The sequence below is a fragment of the Glandiceps talaboti genome, chromosome 22 (assembly GCF_964340395.1).
Source record: "Glandiceps talaboti chromosome 22, keGlaTala1.1, whole genome shotgun sequence".
NCBI classification, from domain to species: Eukaryota; Metazoa; Hemichordata; class Enteropneusta; family Spengelidae; genus Glandiceps; species Glandiceps talaboti.
Genome location: NC_135570.1, coordinates 14,777,872 through 14,803,714, shown reverse-complemented (window position 1 = coordinate 14,803,714; position 25,843 = coordinate 14,777,872). Strand labels below are relative to the sequence as shown.

At 36.0% G+C, this 25,843-nt stretch overlaps 1 protein-coding gene across 1 annotated transcript in view; it reads right to left on the bottom strand.

The window, feature by feature from the left end:
• Positions 1-24,163, bottom strand: part of LOC144452133 (netrin receptor UNC5C-like) — a 98,750-nt gene extending 74,587 nt beyond the window's left edge. Inside the window, exon 1 of the mRNA XM_078143162.1 lies at positions 23,943-24,163. Coding sequence (XP_077999288.1) covers positions 23,943-24,078 — 136 coding nt within the window. The 5' untranslated portion in view covers positions 24,079-24,163. The remainder of the gene's footprint in view (positions 1-23,942) is intronic.
• Positions 24,164-25,843: the final 1,680 nt, after the last annotated feature.

Sequence of the window (25,843 nt, the reverse complement as noted above, 5' to 3'; positions counted from 1 at the left end):
TTTCACTTGGATTGCTTCTGCCTGCAGCGATTCCTTGCATCATACATTGTATTTAGATACATATACCCAAGTCAAATAGACACTGTCAGTCATGGTACATAATATAGAACCAAGTAAGATCACTCAGTCATCTCCAGAGACCGTTACCGATACACAGCAAAATATGTACAAATTATACACTTATTCTTCAATAATACTGCCTCAGTTTTTGAAGTGGGTCGGAGTATTCATGCTTAGTTTGCAAGCGCACCTGTGGTCCAAACTGAAACCACTCCTCTTCAGACACAAATGTTACAAGCACTCATTTGAAGAGACAAACATCCTGCCGCTGTTTCTATTAGGACAATTATTCGTTCAATTTGTGAACGAAAAGAACTATTAATTTAGCTGAACCAAAGCCAAGGAATATGAGTCGATTAAATTGCAAATTATCTTACAGGTTCTTGTGCGTAATGAGAATGAGAACATGGACAATTACAACAGGTTTGGAGATAGTGGCCTTTTATCTTGCTTGTGTATAGCTTCAGTTCAGGAGTACACTTTATAAGTCAATCAAGTGATACCCGCCTTGTGTCGTCATTAGTCATGTTACATGCAGATCAGTACTTTGCATTTTACAAACCACTCACATTTTAAAGGCAACACTACAATTTCAGCGTACATCACCACATATATAAGATTACACCTATATCTGATACAACTAATGGCAGCTGTGTAGTCATACACGGCTATCGTACCTAGGCTATTTCACGCAATCCCTCCGGGTTTGCCACGCAAAACGGGCAAATTCCTACACTCTGGCAAAACCCGTCCAGCTGAACAGAAGTCATGATAAATATTTTAACGTTCCCAATTCAATTTGAGCCGACGCTAATTTCATTTTCAAAGCCAATTCTGCTACAATTGTAACACCGTAACCAGGGAGATTGTTTTCAATGCCGTAACTGATTCAATTTTCACCTTACTGAAAAGATATGGAAATGAATTTTGTTCAGCTACACTGCACTTGCCCTGATCACATCGTTCCATTTTCTCCCGGAAAAACTGATTACTTCCCTAAATCCGACACAACCATGGCTAACGATCGTAACTTTTCAACGCACTGCATAAATTCATGGATGCCCAAATTACGTTTGATAGGGGCCAGTAAAATTACATTTAAAACTACAATAGCTAGGGTTTAATATTAATGGAAATTATAGCGACTGGATTACTCTATGTGCGAATAATGATCCAATTTGACTGTGTTTCTAATATTTTGGCTGATTGAAACTGGCATTATATTATCTGTATTCTTTCTACTGCCGTTAGCTACACTTAGATTCACTACAGCTTAGATGAAACATGTACAAATATATCCTACTCTCCGATTTAAAACTTGCGCTTTTAAGCTTTCCTTTGGATATTGAGGAGAAACATACTCTTCAAAAATCAGGCACAAAGCATGAATATTAACAATTAAATTACGGGAAATAACAAATTCTGTAATTTATTAGTAAATTTGATTATTTCTCAACACAACTCCAAAATCTGCCTTAGTATACTGATTACACAGCTACATGTATACACACACATATACTATGGTATTCATAGGAGTGTCGTAGTATATATATATTGTCATGCACAATTTTCAATCTGCGTTTATTATTTTATTCATTTCATTGGAAAACATGGCTGATAGTCGTGTCTGTTTACATGTGAACTTTATAATACAAAGCAAAGTCAAGGCTAAGTCGGGCTTATTATGAAAATGACATGAAATAACAAATCCGAATTGAAGTCAACTAACAAATGACATCGCCAAATAACGTTGCATTAGTAAATAGTACATCACTACTGCATGCCATCTATATGAAGATTTGGTGACAAAGACACCGAAACTGCTTTAAATTAGTTTCTCGTAAACCTCTCACACAAAATATTTCCACTCAAGAATAAAGCCTTAACAGACTGAGATATGCATTAACCATTCAGAATGTCCTAAAACAGGGCCATTAATATGGAGATAGGTAAACTGATCAGATACCTGTATATGCATGGCAACCACACTTGTGAAAATGTAATGCCGGGGACGGAAGCTGTCAGACAACACAGAGACAAGCAAACCGCAATGATTTAGAATCATATCCCCAACTGGAGGAATACATCTTACTGTATACCTACAAGGTTGCACCCTTGAGAATTCTATGTCTTTTTTGGGGTGTGAAGTGTGACACTAAACTAGTCCGCAAGTCATTTTGCCAAATAGACTTACACCCGCACTCCATTGAAAATTTATAGATTTCTATTACGACATCAAATGTTTCAAGATTCAGGCGTCAGTTGAGATTGAGATACAGGCACCCAGACGTTAGCCATGTTATTTTTAATGGCTGTTTTCCCCCTATCTACACATTATTACACTGCCTGAGTATGTTACCTTTTAATGTTTCATCACGGCCGCAAAACAGTGTTCGGATCATTCAATCTAACACCTTGCTTTTAAAGTAATATAACGTTGTCCCATTGCAACACTATGGATTGTTCGTTGATATCTTTTAAGTTTCCCTCAGGCCTACAACTCATCACTTTACCAACGTCTTATCCAACCAAACAAAGAATGAACAACCTCAAGGGATGGCTTTGTTTTTGTAGTGTAATATCTCCTACAACACAAATAATAACCCTGCTATCTGCACCTCTAAGAATCACACAAGAACAGTGATATCTTAATATGTGACACCTACTATTATAGTATTACATCTTACAACTGATTTCATTGGTTCTCCTTAGTATGATTTGTGACTTCACATCCACGATAACCAATTACAACAATTCTAACAAGTGACAAACTATCAATCCAGTTCTCCATTTTGTGATTAATTTTAGATGCTACTAAAGTGAAGAAAAAAAACTCATAGTTTCACAAAAATGTCAAAACATGCTCCTTGAATGACACTAACAGGAATGATTACGATTTCAACAGGTCGTTTGACAGCTCTGATCAGCATTGCATGGTAATTTCTGACGAGCATTGTACGGATAATATCTCACAGGTAGATAACAGTTTCACTCATCAGAAGAACTTTTTGTGACTCATCTCTGCCAATTTTAATACCTCATCTATGCATACAATGTTTCCCTACATGCAAATTATCCAATACCCTTAACAAATCATACCGCTATTACTGCATTTGTACCTCCTATAAATTTATCTTTTCACGTTATCCCTAACAAGTTCATACCACAGTCCACTATACACTGTAAATTTGTCCTTTACAGCGGCACATTATCTGACATTCCCAAACACATTCAATAAAAACATTGTAAATTTTCCGTCACTTGTAATCCAATATTTCCAAACAGCGTACAAAATGTACCACAAAACACTATAAATTTTCCTTCACATATAATCTGATATTCCTACACAGACTACCAAAATACACCATTTCAATAATTTCCATATCCTATATTCCCTGAAAATCGTATTCCATGTTGTAAATTGTTACAACTTTTCCCTATGATGCCACATCTTTCCTGAAATATAGGAAAAGCACACGCTGACTTCACAAGTATCGATACTAGGCAATATTCTTGTTAATTCTAATGAATATTTTATTTCTAACTCAGTAATTTCATGTGATAGTTCTTAAAGTTTGTTCAGGCACGTTTAAAATTTACACCTACATGTATACATGGGATCCAACCTGCTTTAAAATGGAAATACGTTAACACCTATGTCCATGTATGCTTACATTTTACATACACCTGTTCGTGTGATTTAATGACTTCAAATAATGACTATCGTACATGTTTGTGCATGCATGCTTAAAAATCTACATGTACATGTACATGTTAGTTTGATGACTTTCAAATGATGTACATGTTGGTACAGCTATGCACATACATGTATCTGCTTACAAGTTACATACACCTGTGTCTCTGTATACATACGTGTGTGAGTGTGTGTATGTGGTTTGACTTAACTTGACTGAATGCTACAAGGTGAATACAGATAAAGTATATACATGTGTCTGCTGACAAGTTGAATATACATGTATGTCTCTATATGTGTGTATGTATATATGTTATTGTATGTGTGTGTGTGTGTGTGTGTGTGTGTGTGTGTGTGTGTGTGTGTGTGTGTGTGTGTATACAAAACTGTATGTGGTTTGACTTGGACTGACATTTTTAGTGAATATTGTTACAGCTAATGTACATACATTTACTGTACATGCATCTGCTTACAAGTTACATACAAGTGTGTGTGTGTGTGTGTGTATGTGTGCACTTGTGTGTGTGTGTCTGTGTGTGTGTGTGTGTGTGTGTGTGTGTGTGTGTGTGTGTGTGTGTGTGTGTGTGTGTGTGTGTGTGTGTGTGTGTGTGTGTGTGTGTGTGTGTGGTTTGACTTGACTTTGAAAGGATGGCTCTAATACATCTATGTACATGCATGCTTGTATTCACATTTATACATCTCTGGTATTTGATCAATTCCACAAGCTTGAAGGATAGACTACATCCGAAATAAGTTTCTTTAGCTTTGCAGCTGTCTTTCCTGGTATTTAAATATCGCCTGCGGTTACAAAAATATTCAATTATGCCAAGAGTCAAGCAATGATTAAAGTCATTTCAGAGTAAAATTAGCAGGAAAGAATACAAATAACTAATGACATGTTGAGAACTGCTATGCTAGAAGGTACTCCAAATGATCCCATTCAAAACATATATATCAAAATACTGTAATCTACTCCTGTAATCACTACATTAGGCAGTTTTTCCTACTCAAATCTAACTAATTAATTTTTCATAACTTAGTCCAGTTATCCATAATTATAACCAGGTACTGCTGAACTTGTAACCTTAAAGCCTGAATTATGGTGAGATTTTACACTTCCTCAGGTAGAACACAAAATTGTGTCTCGGCTAACTTCCAGGTGAGATATACGACTGAGTAAACACTACTTCATACAACTTTTAGTATACTTCCAAAACTACCAGGTATGAAAGCGGAAGACAAACAGCCACTACTAATACTTCAAAACCAACAAAACTTTGAATTTGAGTCAATGACTTTACACCTGGCCATTCCTTGGAAGATCAATAAAACCACCCAGGTGTTACTCATCAGTTTGTATGTTTTAAGTGTTTTGATTGGTTATCATAATTGCAACATTCCATCCACTCTCCACTTACAATACCAAACATTCTTACTGATGATAATTACTCGTTTACACAGAGACTTATTTTTAGGACGCAAAACGTTTTTCATAAAGTCATCAAATATTTTGCCGAATAGTTTAATTTGCTGAACTGAGGTCTACTGAAGTAAACATAGTTGCATGCACATCCCATAATGTTTGCACCAATCCTTAATTAATCAGCAAAGTTTTATTTCTCATTTGAATATTCATACATCAATTAATTTATTTGGGAAATTCAGAAACAAACGTCAAACCGACATACGCATATAATGCTGTATACAGTATCCCTAGAAACTCAACCTCATATACAAAAGTGTTTCTTAGCTGAATATATGTTATGCACCAACTTCGACAAACTTACACAGATACAAAAAGTGTACATCAACTTTAAGTATATGCATCAACTCAATGAGGTATATACATGCACACAGTGCATAAATACTATGTATACATATCCATCCATATTTAGTACAATTTATTCTGCCAAAATGAAATTTTCAAAATTTTAAAATTGCCTAAAGTTTTAGCATGTAATCTGGGCTGTTTTTGAAGTAGATAAATCAATAGAATAACAAGAATTATAAGTATCGGGTCATACATCATCAGCTGCCTGACAGAATTACAGTCAGCTATATCACCGTTTATTCTCTTAATTTATAGGTATTTCTCATTGCAGGCCAGGCATACAACTATACTTTTCGAGTTTTGTTAACAAAATCTGTGTTATTTCAAAGTTTACGCTAGTAATTTATAGGAATTCATAGATGGGGCTGACTAGGGGTATACACAGTGTACTGTTCTTTCTAGTTCACTAGCTGTCCAACAAGTGTATCCAAGTTGCAATGACACGAAACAAGAATGTTTGTCTAATTACCGACCTGGTGCACTCTCCCAAGTATATCGTTTCAATTCGGCAGAAACCTAACATGTCAGATTTCACGTTCGGATGTTAACGAAGCATTGCTACATGCTGTCAGGGGTCGTATCTCCTCATTACTATAATTCTTCAAAACCAGTCTCTTCTTTGTTATTTGATTAAACCTTCTGACCTTTAGGAACCGCTAGACAGTATAAGGGGTTTTTTTTAACCATTTTCCTCTGTCACTTATTAAAACGATACTAAAAGAATAAAATAATAAATTTCATAAAACTATCAGACCTTTTTATGGGTTATGCTGTTAGCATGTAACGCTTCTTCAAGGTTTCGAAACGCACCGAAGGAGAGAATTTTCACACCTGCAGGACGATTATTAATGAATATCGAAGCAGTTGTCTCATAAAATAACTTGTTCATGTTGCAGTTAAGTCTCCGCTGAATTGCGTTAGTCACTGCGGGGCGGTCTACCTGTATTATTGAGTCACCTGCAGCAAACTTTTAATCATTCTACTGGGTGTAAGCAAGCGAACACGTTCAAAGTTAAATCAATCTTAATAGTTGCTTGTAATCACTCTTTGGAACACCTGGTGCCGACTATCTCTCCCAGACATCGGTCAGGTATCGGTTCCATCATCAAAAACACACATTATTATCCGTTACCAGGAAACCTTTGAAAGGTTACATCCTTCCCTCCCCACTGTTGCCATGGTGATTATTACAGCCTTCAGATAGGTCTGGCTCCAGTAAGGGCTACACACAAATTGGAGTTTAATGATACTGTCATGTGTGATGTTATTGTCTATATAAAAATTAACAAGGCACACCAGTATCTTCATCTCAATCTCTCAACCATGACTACATCTTACTTAGAGAGTCACCGATAAGAAATGCAATATCCGTCTGTCGTAATTCTCTGATCAAAACTTAACCCTAATTACACTTTTCTTGACATGCGAGTCACAACTTTACTTACTTTTTCCGACTTTCTGCCAAACTTTTGACATTACAATCTCAATCCCTTGTACTTTTATCAAGTTTCTCACACATAAACACACATTTTCCTCATTTGGGTTTTATATTATTCATTTTCTAAAACACTTCTCCAACACTACAGAATTTTGGAAAAAATTTTGAAAAAACTTTGATCAACGTTGAAATTTTTCAGAAAATTCAGGTAAATGGTTTCATTACATTTAAATCAAATTTGTAATACGAGAAACACTTCTTAAAAATAAAACTTTCAACTTCCGATTGTTTCATTTTTAAAGTCATATTATTATTATACCAATATAGAGCTTCATCATACTGACATCTTACATATGTACTGTATAATAAACATCTTGCTAAAAAAAAATTAACAGAATAATTTATAAAATAAAACTTGTGGAATACATCTTGAAAGTAAAACTTTCAACTTCCCTTTGTTTCATTTTTACATTCATATCATACCGATAGTGAATCATCTTACTAAACATCACTTATGAAATTATCCATTTAAAAGCAAGGTTGTGAACTGCATGAACTAAGGTTTGACATTATCCTCAGGAAAAACATCAAAAATTCAAAAAGTAAACCTTAATGTTCAATTTAGACATCAGATCTGAAAATTGAAAACCTAGTTAAATATAATATCGAAGGCAAGTACGAGAGAGTGATATATTACATGAACAACGTATGAATATTAATGAGGTCATAATGCTCCCAGAAGTCTTTGCACTGCACCTATACGGTACATTAAAAACTGCATGGGCATGGCTATATGCCGGCGGTTAACAATACAGAATACCGATGCATTCTACGACACTCTCCAAGTACAAAACCGCAGTACAAGTTTGCCCATAATTCAATTTGCTTCACTTCCAACCAGTTTAAGTACAACTCCGTTGGGAGACAGCAAACCACGAGTAATCATCTATTAAGATTCCACAGAAAGAAGTTGAATTCACCAATACTTGCACTTCTTTATGCTTCCACTCTCACAGCCAAAACTCAAAATATTTTCTCTATTGCATTCTTTTTTTCAAAAAGACAATTGCAAAGTCAAAACAGGTTGATTCAAATGTGCTTCACATTAACATAACAAAGCTTTTTTTAATTTTTTGCTCTGCCATTTCGCTAAAATCCAGTGTGTGGCCTTGGGAAAGACTTGGAATAAACAATTCGGAAGCTTTTAAGTCTGCAGATTATAGATTTTTTTTTAAAGATGTCTGAAAAACACCTCTTCTCTTCAGATAAACATTTGTTTCATTCTCAAGATAAACATCGACAGTCTGGCTAAGAAGAATGGCATTTTCAGCTCAATTGCCCACCTAATCATACCACTGTAATCACAAAATCCAAACTTCATTTCCAAAATCTCTAAAAGTGAACCCCCACGGTGATATCACCCGCAGAAAACCCTGGATTCAAACCGTCACAAAGGATAGCGATATCAACGGTTGAAAACCATTTATTTGAAACAGTCACAAACTTACGCAATAGCGATATGAATGGTTGAAAACCACAACTTGGAACAGTCGCAGACTACATGGCTATCCACAATTGAAAACTACCCCTTGGAACTATCTCACAATTCAAAATTCACTGCTGCCATTGAGCATCTACAAACAGACTAAGCAGCAATGCTAGAGTTTCGACAAGGACTTAGGTCATCAAATCATCACATTTTCCCAAGTCAACTTTCAAATAACTACATCTCCGGTCGTTACGCTCATCAAGGCTAACAAGAAACTTGCGTATTTTTTTCTCTCTCTCTCATAATTTCAGAGTCTATTACTGACAGCTGATCTATCGACCAACCAAAATGTCGGATGGAGTCGGCCACTAACAAGAAGACAAGAAGAGTCAATTACGACTGTCGTTGCCGTACATTCTTGTACTGTAACAAGTTTAGTATGGATTATACAGCAAACAATGTTCTCTTTCATTCAACAAGGATACAGAAAAATACATCTGAAAAAGTCCTATAATCAACAACCATTGTAGCAAGTACAACCATAACAACAACATAATAGCGCCAGTGGAAATTAAACAGTGAATTTAACCATGGCCTGTCAATCTATTTGACTAACTTAGTGCTTTCATCTCCCAACATTCTCTATGCATGATGAAGATACAACATGTCCGTTAAATCAAAAGCTATACCCAGTCCACACTATGGCCTGTCTACCCACGTACATTCTATGCATGATGAAACCCTTACACAAAACTGACGGCTATACACAGTCTACTAACACATAACTATTACTGCACTTCTCTAATACAATATGCACGATGAAGATACATGTATGTTACATCAACAGATATACAGTCTACACACAGACACAGCACATCTCTATATGTACATTCACTATATGCATGATGAAGAAAGATACAACATGTACACATTTGTATGCTCAACTGACAGCTAAATGTACATGCACAGTCAACTATTCCAGCAAGTATCCCTACTCTCTAAAAATGAAGATGCACATACAACGAAAAGCTGTATATTCAGTCTATACACAGACAGCCATTACCCATCCCACTACATTCTACATGTATATGTAGAGACATTAACCCGAAAGCCACATATTCAGTTTACGCACAGTTAACCATTACAGGCCTTGTAAAATACACAACTCATAACGTTACGAGCCTACATGTATCACAGGATGCACACACACTGGCGCCGTAGGAATCCGTCTTCACAATATATACATCCATATATATCTTCTGTAGCTTTTCTCAAGCATTCACTTTTCACTGCAGATAAATTTAATTTCCCGTTTATTGAAAACGGTTTTGCCGCATACAGAACATTAAGCAATTATATATTTGTTCCCTTTTCCTTTCCACACTTCTTTTCATTTTACGTTTTAACTGGAAATCATGAATCCTGCATCTGTCTTCTCTTTGTCTCTACTTCCGTGGAAAAGTCACGTTTCAATTCATATGGGTTTTACAGATCCATTACGATCTACTTGATAACCAACAGTTTGGAGAAGGCATAACACCGATACTATAAAATGTATTATTTGCCCAAAATGCAATTTCTAAATGAAATAAATGTCAACTGTTTCGCCTGTCTTTTATCAAATGTGTAAACTGATACAGTATGTCTTTACAATTATTTTTCATTCATTATTTTAATTGACATAGATACATGTGTATGTGTGCATCTGTCTGTCTGTCTGTCTACACTATATGTGACTAAATGTCTATGAGTGTATGAATTTGGAAGGATGTGTGGATGTGAGTGTATACATTTGTATGTGTGTATGGGTATGAGTATCTGTACATGTGTGTGTGTGTGTGTGTGTGTGTTTGTGTGTGTGTGTGTCTGTGTGTGTACACATTATATGTATTTAAGTGTGTGTGTGTCTGTGCATGTGCCAGTGTGTCTGTACATGTATGTATGTGTGTATGTCTGTGTATGTATATATATATGTGTGTGTGTGTGTGTGTGTGTGTGTGTGTGTGTGTGTGTGTGTGTGTGTGTGTGTGTGTGTGTGTGTGTGTGTGTGTGGTTAATCAATTTTACCTATTTGCCACAAATATTTCATTTCAGGGTACACTGTACAATAAAAGTTAAATGACAATATAGTATCGCTGAGGAGATAAGCAATTCCTCTTCATGAATATACCTTGATGGAATTTGATTAAGACGGACACATGTTTTATCCAAATAGAATGGTTTTATGTATGCAGGACAGCAGTTTTTCTGTTTGTTTGTGTCACCCTGATCTCATCAAGCTATATCAAGGGAAGGACATGTTTCGAGTCATTCCCCATTTATATTTTCATTAATCATTCCAGCAAATTACATTTTCCTCATTAGTGTTATGCACAGGCTTGGCCACAAATGATTTTATCGCATCCCGATCCTATCAAGTCCTATTTCTGCAAACATACCCTTCATCCAGTATACACGCTAACCGACGTGATGCGGTTTTTCATATCAAAATTCATTTAGCTATAAAGCATGGCTTAAACTGAATCATTCAATTGGTATTTGAGGTTGTAAAAAAAATACGACCATATGATTCACAGTCTGCAGGAATTTTACGACATTTTTCACACTATCAGAATAAAATATGCATAATGTTCATGTACAAGTTAAATATATATGCATCAACCAGATTCCAAGATTTCACGCTATACAAACCTATCAAAGTTTTAAGAACCCCATTCCCCTACCCCCCATCCCACCCTTCCCTGCTCCAGCTACCCCCATCTCTACTAATCTAAAAAAATGCAGTGTAAGTAGGTGGAAATATACAATTCGATAGAAAATTACAAAATGTAGGCGATAACTGTAAAATGTTAAAAAATGCAGAAAGTTGGTGGATTTTTTTAAACAAATTTATAATCCTCCCTGAAATTTGAGGAAAACTTTGTCAGAAATAAAATTTTGGTCTAACAAAAGTACCCGTAACACTAAATCTTGTGAGTAATTTTTGTTTAATAAACTAAACTCAGCAGACTACAATATAACCAATGGTATAATCATTTACAACTGAAATAAAATTTTACCCTGCACCATTTCACACACTCATTAATGTTACAAGTTGAGTCATAAGCCTACGGAATAAATGAGAATTTTTTTAATTTTTCATTCTGAGCAACCATTACCTTGAAATGCAAAGCTATGAAGAATTCACAACCATGAAACAGTTCACACCTAAGCAGAACAAAGCAAACAGTGTGAATACAAAATGGATTACACTGGGCAAAGCAATGAAGCCCCTGTGGCCAATTCCCTACTGCACAGGTCATGGGCCCCTCCTTCTCACTATTAAAGCACAAGCCAAAGGTCACATTTACGTGCAGTCGAACCGCAGTCATATATGATTCATGAAAAATTGATGATTTATAGGGGGATTTTGTGTAAAAGAATTTACACCTTTCTGCAGGGAATGGACCATAAATGTGAACAATAAAACAATTTTACTAATGGAATTTTGCAATGAACAGTCCAGGGAAAGTAACTCCGTAATTAAACACCTGTGCAGTATGAAACAATCTTCACATGTTTCCACAAATTTTGTTTCTGTGATGGTCCTCCTTGGTATACTTTTTATGACTAATGATACTAGTTTTTCCATGCGTGTAGTTAAGTTGTGTTAACGCTACAAACTTTATGATGTGCACTTAGTAAGCTTTACTGGCTAACATAAATCTTGCCTTTTGTACCACGTCGGATAAACAACCACCATCAAGCGTAACTCAGCTCCGTAAGAATAGAGAGCTACACACAAGATAAATTTACTATTACCTGTTCTGCTTGAATACTCTGGTACAATCCAAATTTTAATGATTTGTAGGACAGTACAGCCCTTGGCCTTGGTTGCCTATGCTATTTACTGAATACACTACGTTACCTAGTCATTATAATTAACTTCCAAAGGCTTGTATTATAAAAAGTCTCCGCTATAAAATACGTTTCCTTCAAGAAAAGATTTTCGCAAAGCTCTATCTCCTGCCACCGGTTGTCTCCATTTGTACTGTGATTAAATAAATGTAGGCAAATACTCAAATTGAATTGTTACATTGTACAAATAGCACAAACTTGTTTTTGTTATCCAATCACAATTTGAATCCAATTTCATTCTATAAAACTGTCTAGAGACAGCGAGCGTTTCTCATGTGGCAAAGAATACATTGTGGTTGGAACAAATGCCATATGATAACAGAACATGGGGAATGCAATAATAGAATCCTGGCCATGTGATAAGCAATTTTGTGATTGAACCCAGACCATGTGATAAGCAATTTTGTGATAGAACTCAGACCATGTGATAAGCAATTTTGTGATTGAACCCAGACCATGTGATAACAACATCATCATTAAAACCCAGGCCATGTGATAAGCAATTTTGTGATTGAACCCAGACCATGTGATAAGCAATTTTGTGATAGAACCCAGACCATGTGATAAGCAATTTTGAGATAGAACCCAGACCATGTGATAAGCAATTTTGTGATAGAACCCAGACCATGTGATAAGCAATTTTGTGATAGACCCCAGACCATGTGATAAGCAATTTTGTGATAGACCCCAGACCATGTGATAAGCAATTTTGGGATAGAGCCCAGACCATGTGATAAGCAATTTTGCGATAGAACCCAGACCATGTGATAAGCAATTTTGTGATAGAACCCAGACCATGTGATAACAACATCATCATTAAAACCCAGACCATGTGATAAGCAATTTGGGATAGAGCCCAGACCATGTGATAAGCAATTCTGTGATTGAACCCTGACCATGTTATAAGCAATGGTGTAATAGAACCCACACCTAGCTGCAACTGGAACATACTCTTTTGAAAATGTTTTGTTACTAGTTGGGTACATTAACTTAGTCATAATATATAAACAGTATTGCATCACCTATGGGTAAACATATTTTTTCGTAGCTGCACGATAAATCAAATCAAATTGATTTTTAGGTCCGCACCCAAAAATCCACACCCACAATAGTGATTGTGATTTTGACCTGTGTCTGTACTGCGTATGGATGATACTGGCCACTAATTAACATGTATAATGTCTAATTATTGGTAATTTACAATTTCAGTGAATATATTGTGGTTGCCCAATCGAAAAATGATACCCAAGTTACAACTTGTACAGTTTTAACATGGTGACAGATTCAAAACCAAACTTTCACTCAGTATTCAAACTTACCACTACACTACCTACAGATAATATTGACCACTAATTAACAGATACAATGTCTTTTTTATAAGTAATTCACCAAGTTTTAGTGAATATATATTTGATAATTGGATGAAAACAAAATACCCCAGTTGCAGCTGGCACAGGTTTAATTTATGTATACGAGTAAAATATGACATTTCACAATATATTTATCTGACAATTTAATATCAAAATAAGAATGAAATTAATATAAAAACAACACACTGTCAAAATATTCTACTGAATGGCTATGGAGCAGTTTGAGTTTCTCCAACTTTGACCCACAAGCCTTGCAGCTGGTAGTAGTAACTTTTCCAATGTATACTACTCATGAATTATTAATGAGTTTATTGACAGACTAATCAGTGTGTGTTTTACTAAATGGTACTCTCAATACTGGCTTAAATACACACACTAATCGCTAGGCTGACACTTACCATTAATGAGAACTCAACCTATTGGTGAATACACCATATAAAACACAGAAATTCAAAGTAAAAAATACCATCTGGTTCCAGTTGTTTTCTGACCCAAAAACTAGAGGAGGGTTGAAAGTCTACTGGTGTATTGTGAAGTTGAACAAAATGAGACAACGCTATGAATAGTTGGTTACAGTTCACAAACCTACCATGACCTTTGACCCCCTACATTTTTTGGTTCACTGTTGTTAGTTTTGTATATACCACAGAGACTTTCCCTGTGATACTAGGCCACTGAAAAACTATCACTCCACACAGTGACTCACAGAATTCGGATTTCTTTTACAAGGATAGTACCACAGGATAAGGACTACACAGTGGTTAAAGGCCAGGGTTTCAATCCCAGATTCTCACATTAGTGTTATCTTATCAGTTAAGTCATAACATGAGGATTACATGGGATTAGTCTTTCCTCCAGAACAAGTTTTTTTCTACAGCATTGCCAGACAACAGTTTTTCACCCCTAAATTTTAAACCCTAATTCAAAGTTGCCCTACTTTTTCACACTGAAGTTTTTTACCACACTACAACAAAGCCCCAACCTATGTCGTAATCCTTGACAAAAATCTTATCTATGGGTGAATTTTAAACAGCTCCCCCTCTGTTTTCTACCCCCATTATTTTCAGCCTTAAACTTAAAGGAAATCTGTAGAAATTAGATAAAGTAAAAACTTTTTTTTTTTTTCTTCCTGACGTTTTGTAGATAAAGTAAATATACCCTTGACATTGATGGAATAAAGCGATCATACTCATGTGCTACAATAACACAAACTGCTCAAAAAAAAAATTAAACAAAGGGTAATATTTTTATACAGTATATTATCTTTCCACCAACTTCCTAATCTTACAGGAATTGCCTGACAATTTGATACACTTGAAATACTGTTTTCCTTCCTGGCATACAATTGTAGGTGAATTTAAAGTTTTGATAAGTTGAGAACACATGTTGTATATACTTTACACTTCCTTAAGTAAACACAATCATATTCATACAACTTACAAATATCAATCGGCTACAAAAATTGACAATTGGGAAAAATTTAGAAACAGTCTTACCATTCTCATTAACAAGCCCTTATTTTTCTTGTGATTTCACAAATTTATCTTTTTGTCCAAATATTTTCAATTTCTTAGTCTTTTAGGAATTCTGTAGCAACTGGATAAACAAAAATTATGTTTTCCGTCCTAGCATGTGTTGGCTCAGGTAGACAGGGTGTGCATGTACTATTACTAAGTCAAGCTATCATGTTCATAATTCATAAAGTTACAATAATGAACAGCTATAGCACTGAATTTAACTAAATTGTGACCAGTCTGGTTTCCATCGACATTTACTCCCTACGCCATCCATCCACTGGGACTTTGAAAATGGAGACATATTACCATATCCCCAACATCTGTTTGTTTCCCCCTCACCAAACTACTGATATTTCTTTATTTAACGCTTTTAATCTGGATACTGATCAATTACATGATAACAACTTAAAGGAACACAACCTGAGGTAATATTTTTTAGAGTGAAATTTTCACTACACCATTCAAAATGAACTAGCAATACTATACTTGCTGACACCCATATACAAATGTAATGTTATTTGCAATTGACTGAACTCAACCCTGGTATACCTGTAATGGTCCTTTGGCATAATTTCTTATACTTACAAAAATAACACAGAAATCCCTACTATGTAATCAACTCTTCCAACCATAGACCCTCCACCCAAAAGGACGGAAAACATAATTTTTGAAGGGTCTATGTTCTAACATAACCAGAAGACAATAATGTACATATTGATAATAATTATCATACTGCAAATAGTTTCATATGGGTTTTATGGAAGTGAGTTGAAAAGTTCATAAACTACAGCTTGTGTCACTTTAACCTATTTCAATCTACCTAGTTGTGTGCAGTGTTTTCACTAGCAATGCTTATAGCAGCATATCTGGTACAATTTACCCTTCCCATGCTTTTACAGATGCTATTAACAGCAATTTCAGTTAACTCTAGTCCTTTCAGTAACTTAGATCTGATATACAAATAAAATCCACTGCACGGTTTGCATGGCTTTAATACACAAAATGAAAATGCAAAGGTTGAAAATAATACTTCACAAGAATGCTGCAAAAAATAACTGACGATTGACTACACTGTAGATTCAAACAAAATGAAAACTAAATGTATCACATTGTCAGTCAAATAAAAGGGTAATTTAATTTGACTGTAACTGATTGGCTATTGAACTCTACACAATTTGCATATCTAAGCTTGTAAAAAGGGCCTGATTCGACAAATTTCATTCTCCTTTTTTACTGAACAACTGGGTAGCACTTTAGTTATTTATTGAACTAAAGTCGAATCTTCTAAAGGGGGACTGCTAAATTACCATAATTTTTCAAAAACATAATACTTTTCGTTAATGATATATATCCAGAAATTGTGCAGAAAACTTAGATATTTTCACTACTACAAAATTTTGCAATTTTACAGTCTTCAGCTAGTTCTCAAAGACCAATTTCTCTAATTACCAGACTGGTATATTGTGTTCATGTACAGGACAACATTTTAGTCACTACTTATTTTTGCATTTTATGTTTTCCAGCGAAATTTGCGAAAATAAGTCTTTAGTGAAAATTTCCTGGTTTCACAGTATAGTGCTGACTATGCGATTGGATTAGCAACATGTCCCCACCCACATGAAACTTTCAACACTTAATACCATTGTTCTAGTTTAAATCTACAGTGGTGTTTTTCTGCTACACTTGCATCAAACAAAAGGTTCTCTTTAAATCCTGATTCAAAATGCAGACTTTTTCACTTTTTGACATTTCAGCTTGATTAAGCAATAGAACATTAATTCCATTGTTTGTACTTACAGTAAAAATTATCATCATCTTCGACTTTGGCATCAATGTAACAAATAGTACAGTAAAAAAAATGAGTTTCTACTTGCATGAAGAGTGTAGATCATTGCTCTTTTAACAAGCACGCAAAAAAATATGATGAAAATAATGATTTATTATTCACAACAGCTAATATAACATGTGTAGTGTCCCCGAGGATCTGCAAAAACTAATTAATATTTTATAAGGTTTGCCTTGCTAATGGCCAGGTAGAAAAGTTTCACAACTAATACTCTATTTTGACTTAATATTTCACTTGAGGATGTCATGACTAGGTTTCTAAATTGGCATCCTTTCTCCAAGATATAATTGCAGCAGTAAGTTACTTGGCAAACATTTTTATGATTTGCTGTGTCAAGTCATAAAATGTAAATTTATGGTGGCTTGGAGATTGCTGTGTAATTAAGGAAACATGTAGCTGATAGCTTTGGAAAACATATAAAGGTGTGTGATTATCTAACGGGCAACAAGACTTGAATGTTAGGAATTATCTAGCAATTTATATGACAGTGAGCTAGGGACAGTTTTGAAGGGTAGGAAAATTAGCTCTGGTTCAAAGTGTACTTCAGATATATAATTGTAATCTATTTTTTTTTTAGTTTCATATTGTATGTGTCAAAACTGTGTATACAGGAATACAAGTTGAGCAAAAAGGATTAAAACTCGTTTTTTTTTATCAATGTACTTTTTTAATAGTTGGTCGAGTACTTCACCATAAACACATGGGTCATATCTCTACATGTCCAAAGAATGCTAAAAACATCAACACCATTAGACTCAACCCTGTTCTCTCCAAACATCTGCATTTCACATAACCAATGAATATTTTACAGGTTTAACCCCCCCCCCCCCCCCCCCCCCCCCCGCCTTTTTTTTTTTTACATACTATGAATGTGTACATATTTTACCTGTCAGCCCAGGGTTGAGCCCTTTTCTAGAATCTAAGTAAATTGGTCCTGTCAATAACCCTTATCCAATAAAATTAAATTTACATATTTTGGTTTTACACACTAGTTTAGTCAGACTACACAATGTACTTTGCTGATTATATTTTCAACAATTGAAAAAGTTGAACTAAAATTCTTCCTATATGAAATTTCAAACTGAAATTTCAATTGCATGTAACAAATTGAACAACTATCTCATACAACACAGATACACAATGTAGTAGATTCTTAGTAAAAATGACTAGAATTATAGTCCTGTGTTAGTTTCCTGACTGCAACTTTTAAACGTGTACTTGCTTAGTTACAGAGATGATAACTGAAGGAATTTTGTCTATTACTGTAAACAAGATATGCAGGAACAGGTGAGGATGTGCATCCACGAGAGACAAATTACTGAAAAGTAATTGAAATTAAGGTGGACATAGATGGCAATGGGAACATGCTGACTCGACCAACCATGCAAATAAGGCGGCTACAATTAACACAGCACAGTACCAGTCATGAAATAGCTCAGCTAAGAGTTGAAACAAACACAGCTATCGCAAAACCGTATCATGTTTCATTTCATGACCTTTTAAAAGCTTCAAAGTGCCTGGAACTTATCAACGGCAACTGCCGTTATGACAACTTTACTGTGAATTGTGGGAAACCATGTGTTCTTAAAAACACTTTCAAGTACACAGAAAGATTTCATCTCTCTTCTTCTTTTTTTTAATAGAAGACTGTGCCCAGATGCCAGTCTGATGGCAGCAGTATAGAAAGTCAGAACAATTGTTTCTAGAACTAACTCCGAGAAGGGTCCCCCGTTGTGTTGGGTCTTTCAAATGGAGTGGCTACATACCCCAAAATCAACACTATACATTACTTGACAGATACATTTACACAAGAAACATGCAACGGGCAAAGAAACACCGGAACAGAAGTATTCATAAACACTAGTGACTTGGAGTGTGAGAAGATGGCTCAGACTTCAAATTAATTGCAGAGACGGCCACTCTCAATGTTATACTCCTGTTTTCTCAAGTTAAACTGGTCACGCACTTGAAGAAAGAATCCAACTGTTCCCATCATCAAAACGGTCCATGATAAAGTATTAGTTGCATAATGCTACCATGGAGAGAAGGACTGATGCTAACTCCATGATGCTATCAAGCATGAAAAACAGTTGCTAGGTCTGACTATTACACTGTATGCAACACACTTGTAAGTGAACCTATGCCTTTTGACAGAAGTAGAACAAATCTATGTAGGCCTGCTTCCATCTCTTTGACTTCCCAATCCCCAGTCAATACTAATCCTTGCCTTTTTATATGCAAAGAAAGTATTCTACCGAAGACTGGTTATGCATTGTCTGCACATTCAAAGATGAGTAGTCTTCTACAATACCAACAACAGCTTCTTGAGAAGTGTTTGAAAATCTCCCACAGAAAAGTGGGCTTGGTTTTGGCGACTTAGGGCGCAAAGGCGCTTGGCAAAGAAAGAAAGGCAAAATTACGCCAAGTACCATAGGCTAATTAACACAACCTTTTAAGCATTGTGCCAGATCTCAGTAAGAACTGTGAATGACACTCCAAACTTCAAAGACGAACCCCATGTTTGAGGATGATACACTACTTGAGCTTGCAAAGGAGAGATTTGAGAAAGACCTGAGAAGTGCGAGAAGCCTGGGTCTGGTTGTGTCACAGAACGACTTGACCAATTTACTATCAGGCCTGAATAAGCAGAAACCATTAGACTGGCTGTAAGATTTTAAGAGCTCCTTTATGGTGCTAGCTTAAAGTCCATTAACAAGCCGGCCAGGTACATTCACTTCACTGTACATTTAATGCATCCACAGTAGAATCACTCTCCTAACTGCTGACTTCCATTTAGCCTACAGTTGCATTAGAATAACAAAGGTAGGTGTCCACCAAAACTTCTCCGGAGCAGCTTAACTGATCACTCTGCTTATTCAACTTCTTCAAACACACTGCATAAATTTCCCTTCAGTTGTGTACACGGCAATTATGTCCATGAAAGGGCCTGCATTTTTACATAGACGATTTTCAAATGGGAACATTTGTTGTGGACTTGGGCAATAAAGAGGTATGGCAGGATTAAAGCACTTAGAAGAGAAAAGAAGAACAAAACAAAAACCAACACACATCAAGCATCATAAACAAGAAAAGTAAACAGAGTGATAGAAAACATCAGTCTTATATCCTTGCCTCCATGTTTACACCTCTTTATGAACTAACCGCCTCTCCTTGATTTTTTTGACACTTGCATGGAACGAAATCCTCCACAAAGAACAAATATTTTCGACAACTATTCTATACTAAAGTCAGCTACAGTATAGGTGATTCTGATATAAAGTACCCAATGTTCAGTGCTTCATTTTTAAATATTTTCCTTTCACGTCGTTTACTTTTAGTGCAATTTTGGGCCTAATTTCTGGTAAATAGAGTGTACTTTTTACATAATTCAGTAACCTTTCCTCTATTTCTAACTACTTACGACTAAAAATAGCTTTAATGTGAACCAAATAACTGTTACAACTTCTATGCTATCAATATTTAGACAAAATTGCAACAACGTTCTTTTTTCAAAATACTACAACTGTATTGTGAGGCTGGAAAATAGGGTTCGGGAATGAAACCAAGTCAAGGTACACAACAGACCACACACGAACCTCTCAACCAAACAGAATCTATTTCCTAATTCACAGGAAGACACAGATAGAAATATGTAAATTACTTATCCTAAGCTCGTATAAAAAAAACATCACATTGACAACGTTACATGGGATTACACAATTCGAACAAAACCGACAAAATACACGAGCAACAAAATTTCAACTAATGAAATATATACGAACATACAAAATTCTGACTCATATAACAAAATTAATCAACTGATATGTATTTAGATAGCGGGAGTTAGGTTCCAAATTTGATTTTAAAGTCAGAAGGTGGCGACACAGCACGAGTAACAATTGAATAAAAATAACTGCCGCAAACGATGAAATACAAATTGCATATATAGTCAAAATCTAGTGTCGTTTTTTGTCGACATCAGCACTATGAGTGTATACTCGCAGGGTAGATTTTTGTATGATTTTATCCTACTCCCAGTCTAGTCATCATACTTTTAATGTGATGGATGGGTTGAAACACAAGTTCACTTCATTTTTTCCCTCTCTAAATACACATGCTATAATGAAAACATAATGTTAATTAATCATTTATAAAGTTCAGAACTTCACATCCCTGGAATTAATGTAAGTCCATTAATTACACTGTGACACACTTCCTTGTCAATTTCAGCACAGAGCTCTCATCGACTCAATCTCTCTCATACTTCCATTTAAATCTATGAACCATTTTCAATTCACATTGACATCGGTAGTATTATCTGAGGTAGCTATTATTAGAGATGCCTGTCAGACCAAGTGTATACCTTTTTATCTAATTCCATCAACATTTTCATATCTGATGCATAAATTCCCTTCTGACAAATGAAATCTCAGAAAAAATTATCAACAATTTTCTTTTTTGTCTTGTCTTTAAAATCAATAGAAATAACATACATTTTAAAAACTGGATACCACTTCAGAGAAAATTCAAAAATTCCATTCTACCTAAAATCCTAAAATGCAAAATAACTTTGACTGATGAACTCGTGCCTGTCAATTAAAAACAAAACTAAAACCAACTACTACACAGTACAGGAAAAACAGCTCCAAACATACTACAAATTGATTAAGAACTTGCCACTCCACAACACAATATGTCTAGCAAAAAAATACACTGTATGCACAATGTCTGAACGGGTTTGACCACTCCTAACACTACCACAGTGGCCGCACTGTAATTTTTGTTGAAAACAATTAAAATTCATTTTGTAACCATTTCAGTTCGTTCCACCATCTACTACTTACTAGTATGAGCCAGTATGCCATTCTAATTGGATACATACATACATATATATATCAAATAACCTATTAATTTATTTTTCATAAATACAGAAACTAATTAAGATCAATTAATATTGCTGTTGCTATGGTTACAAACCATCATTATGAAATTGAGTCCTCCCATGATATCAATAAGTGATATGTTGTCTGTTGCTTTGTTCAGCTAAAATTCAGACACACATGAATGTTTTAATTAATATGCATTGGATATTTCATTATTTGGCTACCTTAAATTTCAACACTGTTTATAAATGTATCTTTGTCTTAATATATACTACAAACTCAAAATAAATCATAGCATATAGACAAAATTTGCCAGATTCATTCATAAAATAAATTTGCCTAATTAATTTAGTGCATCAGTTCATTAAACATTCAACCATTTTTGCATCATCAGTTTTGCTTAGCAACAATACTTTACAGATGTCACATTTGAGTATCTCTAAAATGGGAGGAAAATCGCATTTGATGAAGGCATAAAAGCAAATTTGAGTTTACATAGAATATAACAATTATATTCATGTACTTTCAACAGCTATCCACTTGAGAAGAACGGTGTTTAGAACTGGAGAGGGGCTCGTATTGTTAGTTGTTTGATCTCTTTTCACTGACCACCGTATTCTCTGCTTATTATCTGCCTTGTAGCCAGCCCTGTTCAATGTACCTCCCGGTGAAGTAAGAGCACTCGTCACAACAATAAACCCTTTCAAACAAACAAAAACGCATCTCGAGTTCGAGTGTTCTTCTGAAACACAGCAGAATAGAAATTTGAAACTGTGCACTGAAAGACAGTAGACTGTATGTGTGTAATTCGGCCTTCGGTGGGAGTACAACTAATTGTATTAACCGCTTACCATGTACACGGTGTACGCTAAATTGCATAATATTCACTCGCGACTTTATTTCTTATAAGATTACGGTGCATACAAATGCGATAAATAACCCAAAATGCTGCAAATCGGTTTATTTTGCCGTTCCTGTGTCATATGTTTTGCGGATCGGCTAAGCAAATTTGTCACAATATTGGTTGAGCGATTGGAACGTAGCTTTTAGCTATAAAGGTTGTTTTTTATTGCCTAGGTTGTGTCCATGTAGTGCACATTAGAGCTATCAAAAACGTTTGACTGAGTCCAAATCAAATACAAGTTAAGTTAGTTACTTGTTTGTATGTCATGACTCGCGGGGCAAATTTACTCACGATGGTTGTCGTGTGATTGTAAAAATACTAGAGTATATAACTACACGGCTAGTAAACGTGCCAACAAAACTATGTCGTGGACTAATAGATAAACCAAGAGCGGTTCGCCTCGGTATTCACAGTGTAAATTTTGCACATGTCTCTACAAATACAACCACATTACATATATATAGTACCTACGACAGCCACCTGCAAAAGTACGTGCAACGAGTTGCCTCCTGTCAGAACAACTCGCGATAGTAATACACAAGGAGAGACATTTTTTAGAAGTTTTTGGCCCAACCCCCTTGTCGAAATGTCATGTATGCGTTACGTCCACACAAAACCTTCGGTGAAATGTAATTCGTATTACTGTAGACACGCTCCAACGAAAATTCAAATTGCCGTTCCAGCAAGGTTTTTCTTCAGTGCTGATGGCAGCATTGCTCGCTGTCAGGCCTTGAATGAAAACTATGGCCTGGTTTAGTATTACCCAAGACAACTCATTGACAATCAATGCGTGATTTAGTACCCCATTTGAAATCTAGGCATGCTATGGCATTTTCAGCTGATCACTAACTTTCTGTTTAGCTTGTTCGACAACTTTGATTTCGTGAGTGCTGTGTTGGAGTGTAGCGAAGAGGGTTTGTGTACACACGTCATATTCACCGAGTTTGTACCTCACAAAACACACGTTCCACACACACGGGAAATCATATAGATGAATTAAATCGGGTACCTACCTTGCGATCTCACGGTGTTTGAAGCAACTGCGACGACAAGAACCAAAACAAGCAGTCGATTACGGGACAGAACACCAACTCTTGAATCAGCCATGTGTTCGACACGGATACCCATGTTGAAACAACAATATACCATCCAACACGTTGCAAAATTTGCTACCACAAAGTCCAACTCCAAGCGAAGAAATCACGGCCAAAGTTCAGTAACTTCACCGCAAATTTACCACTTGGGCGTCCGGTATGGGAAGTCTGGGCGAATACTGCCGCCTTCACAACTTAACTACCACCATTCTACAAAATACAAGACCAAAGATTGTTGGTGAGCCTTAACTCTAGTACGTTCACCGCTTCTGAAGTGTGGGTGTTTATGTGGAAATGGGGCAAAAAGATTTGAAATCTGACATAATCTAGGACGAAACTATTCTAAAGAAGGGGTGGCGTTGTTTCATCAGTGCCTTGTCTCAATAACTGCGGTTAAATAGCTCACTTTCTTATATGACTCAGGCTGGATTAGTTAAATCAAATCACTAGAAGCCATGAATAGAAATGTTCCTTATCCGGAAAAGGGAACTGACTCGAGTTCTTCAGGTGTCTGGTTTTCTCATCGAAGCACGTTCTGTTTGTTTTTCATGTGTACCTTTCCTTCGGCAAATGGACCCTAGCGGTTTCAAGATCCCCGCAATTTACTACCGTTCTAACAACATTGGCGCCAGTGCGAATAATACAGTGATCATGAAACTGCCAATTGTTTGTGGAATTCTTGCCCACGTGGTTGGCGTCTCTAAATTGATGGTCAGTGCAGACAGCGATTGGTTGGAATATATCGTGTACGGGGAGGGTCGACTTACTAAACTGTGTAAACGCTTTTGTCATTGGCTCAGTTTCTCCACAAAGCTACAAAAGTGATATGTTGACATGGTGAATCTAATCGGCATAATTTCTAAACGCCGTAATCTCTAATATAAATATTGAGAAATATTACTACACATTGCAGTTGTTCGCCAAATTCTCGCTAGCGCCTCTTTTTCTTTCAAGGTTGCAGTTCCTAACGAGTCCTCTGGGACTGTGTTCAGACTACTCGTAACACTTGTTCTAGAACAGTGCAATATGCGCTGAAGTTAACTTATAAGAAACGGATACAACAATTCTCGGAGGAATTTTCGCAACAACAGAACGCAATGAAACGCGATTCTTTAGCACTACAGTGTTTAGTATATTCTACGTGTGCCAACAGTTTGATGCTTGTGTCACGACATCGAACTGCAGAACACGACTAAACCGTTTGAGAGTTATTACACGAGGAAACCTATTAGACCGCGCGCGCGTGCACTTTTCATACAACGTACGCAACTTAATATAATTAGCATTTTGATGTTTCATAGTAAAAACCGCGTCAAAAAATGCATATTGCCGCACAGATACACATAAATGACTTGAACATGCACGCGCGAAACTGTACTTTCCTGTCAGTTCCGGGATATAAATAGTCACCTGTTGGTCAGATGTCAAAGGGTCGAAAATTCCCCTCTGACCCGTGCTTAAAGCATTTAATTTATTTGAGTTTGTCAAATTTCCCGTCACTCTACAGTACAAAATAGGGGTATAGTGTCCCGTGCCATGACCCGATAATCGGAATACGAAGCCAGGTGTGACGGTCGCAGGTGAGCGCGCTCATAAAAACTTTAAAATACATATTTTCTTGTTTAGGTATTGTGTACTGGTTCTAAGTGGTGGGGCGAAGGGCGGGATTAGGCGATCGCGACTGAGATGCCCCGGTACATTGATTCCACACATTATTTGGCGATTATAGGTCAAGTTAGTTTGCCTATGTCTTGTTTGTTTGTATTTATGTGTTTCGCGGTAACACAGGTATGCGCCAGTAACCCCTTGTTCACCAGCCC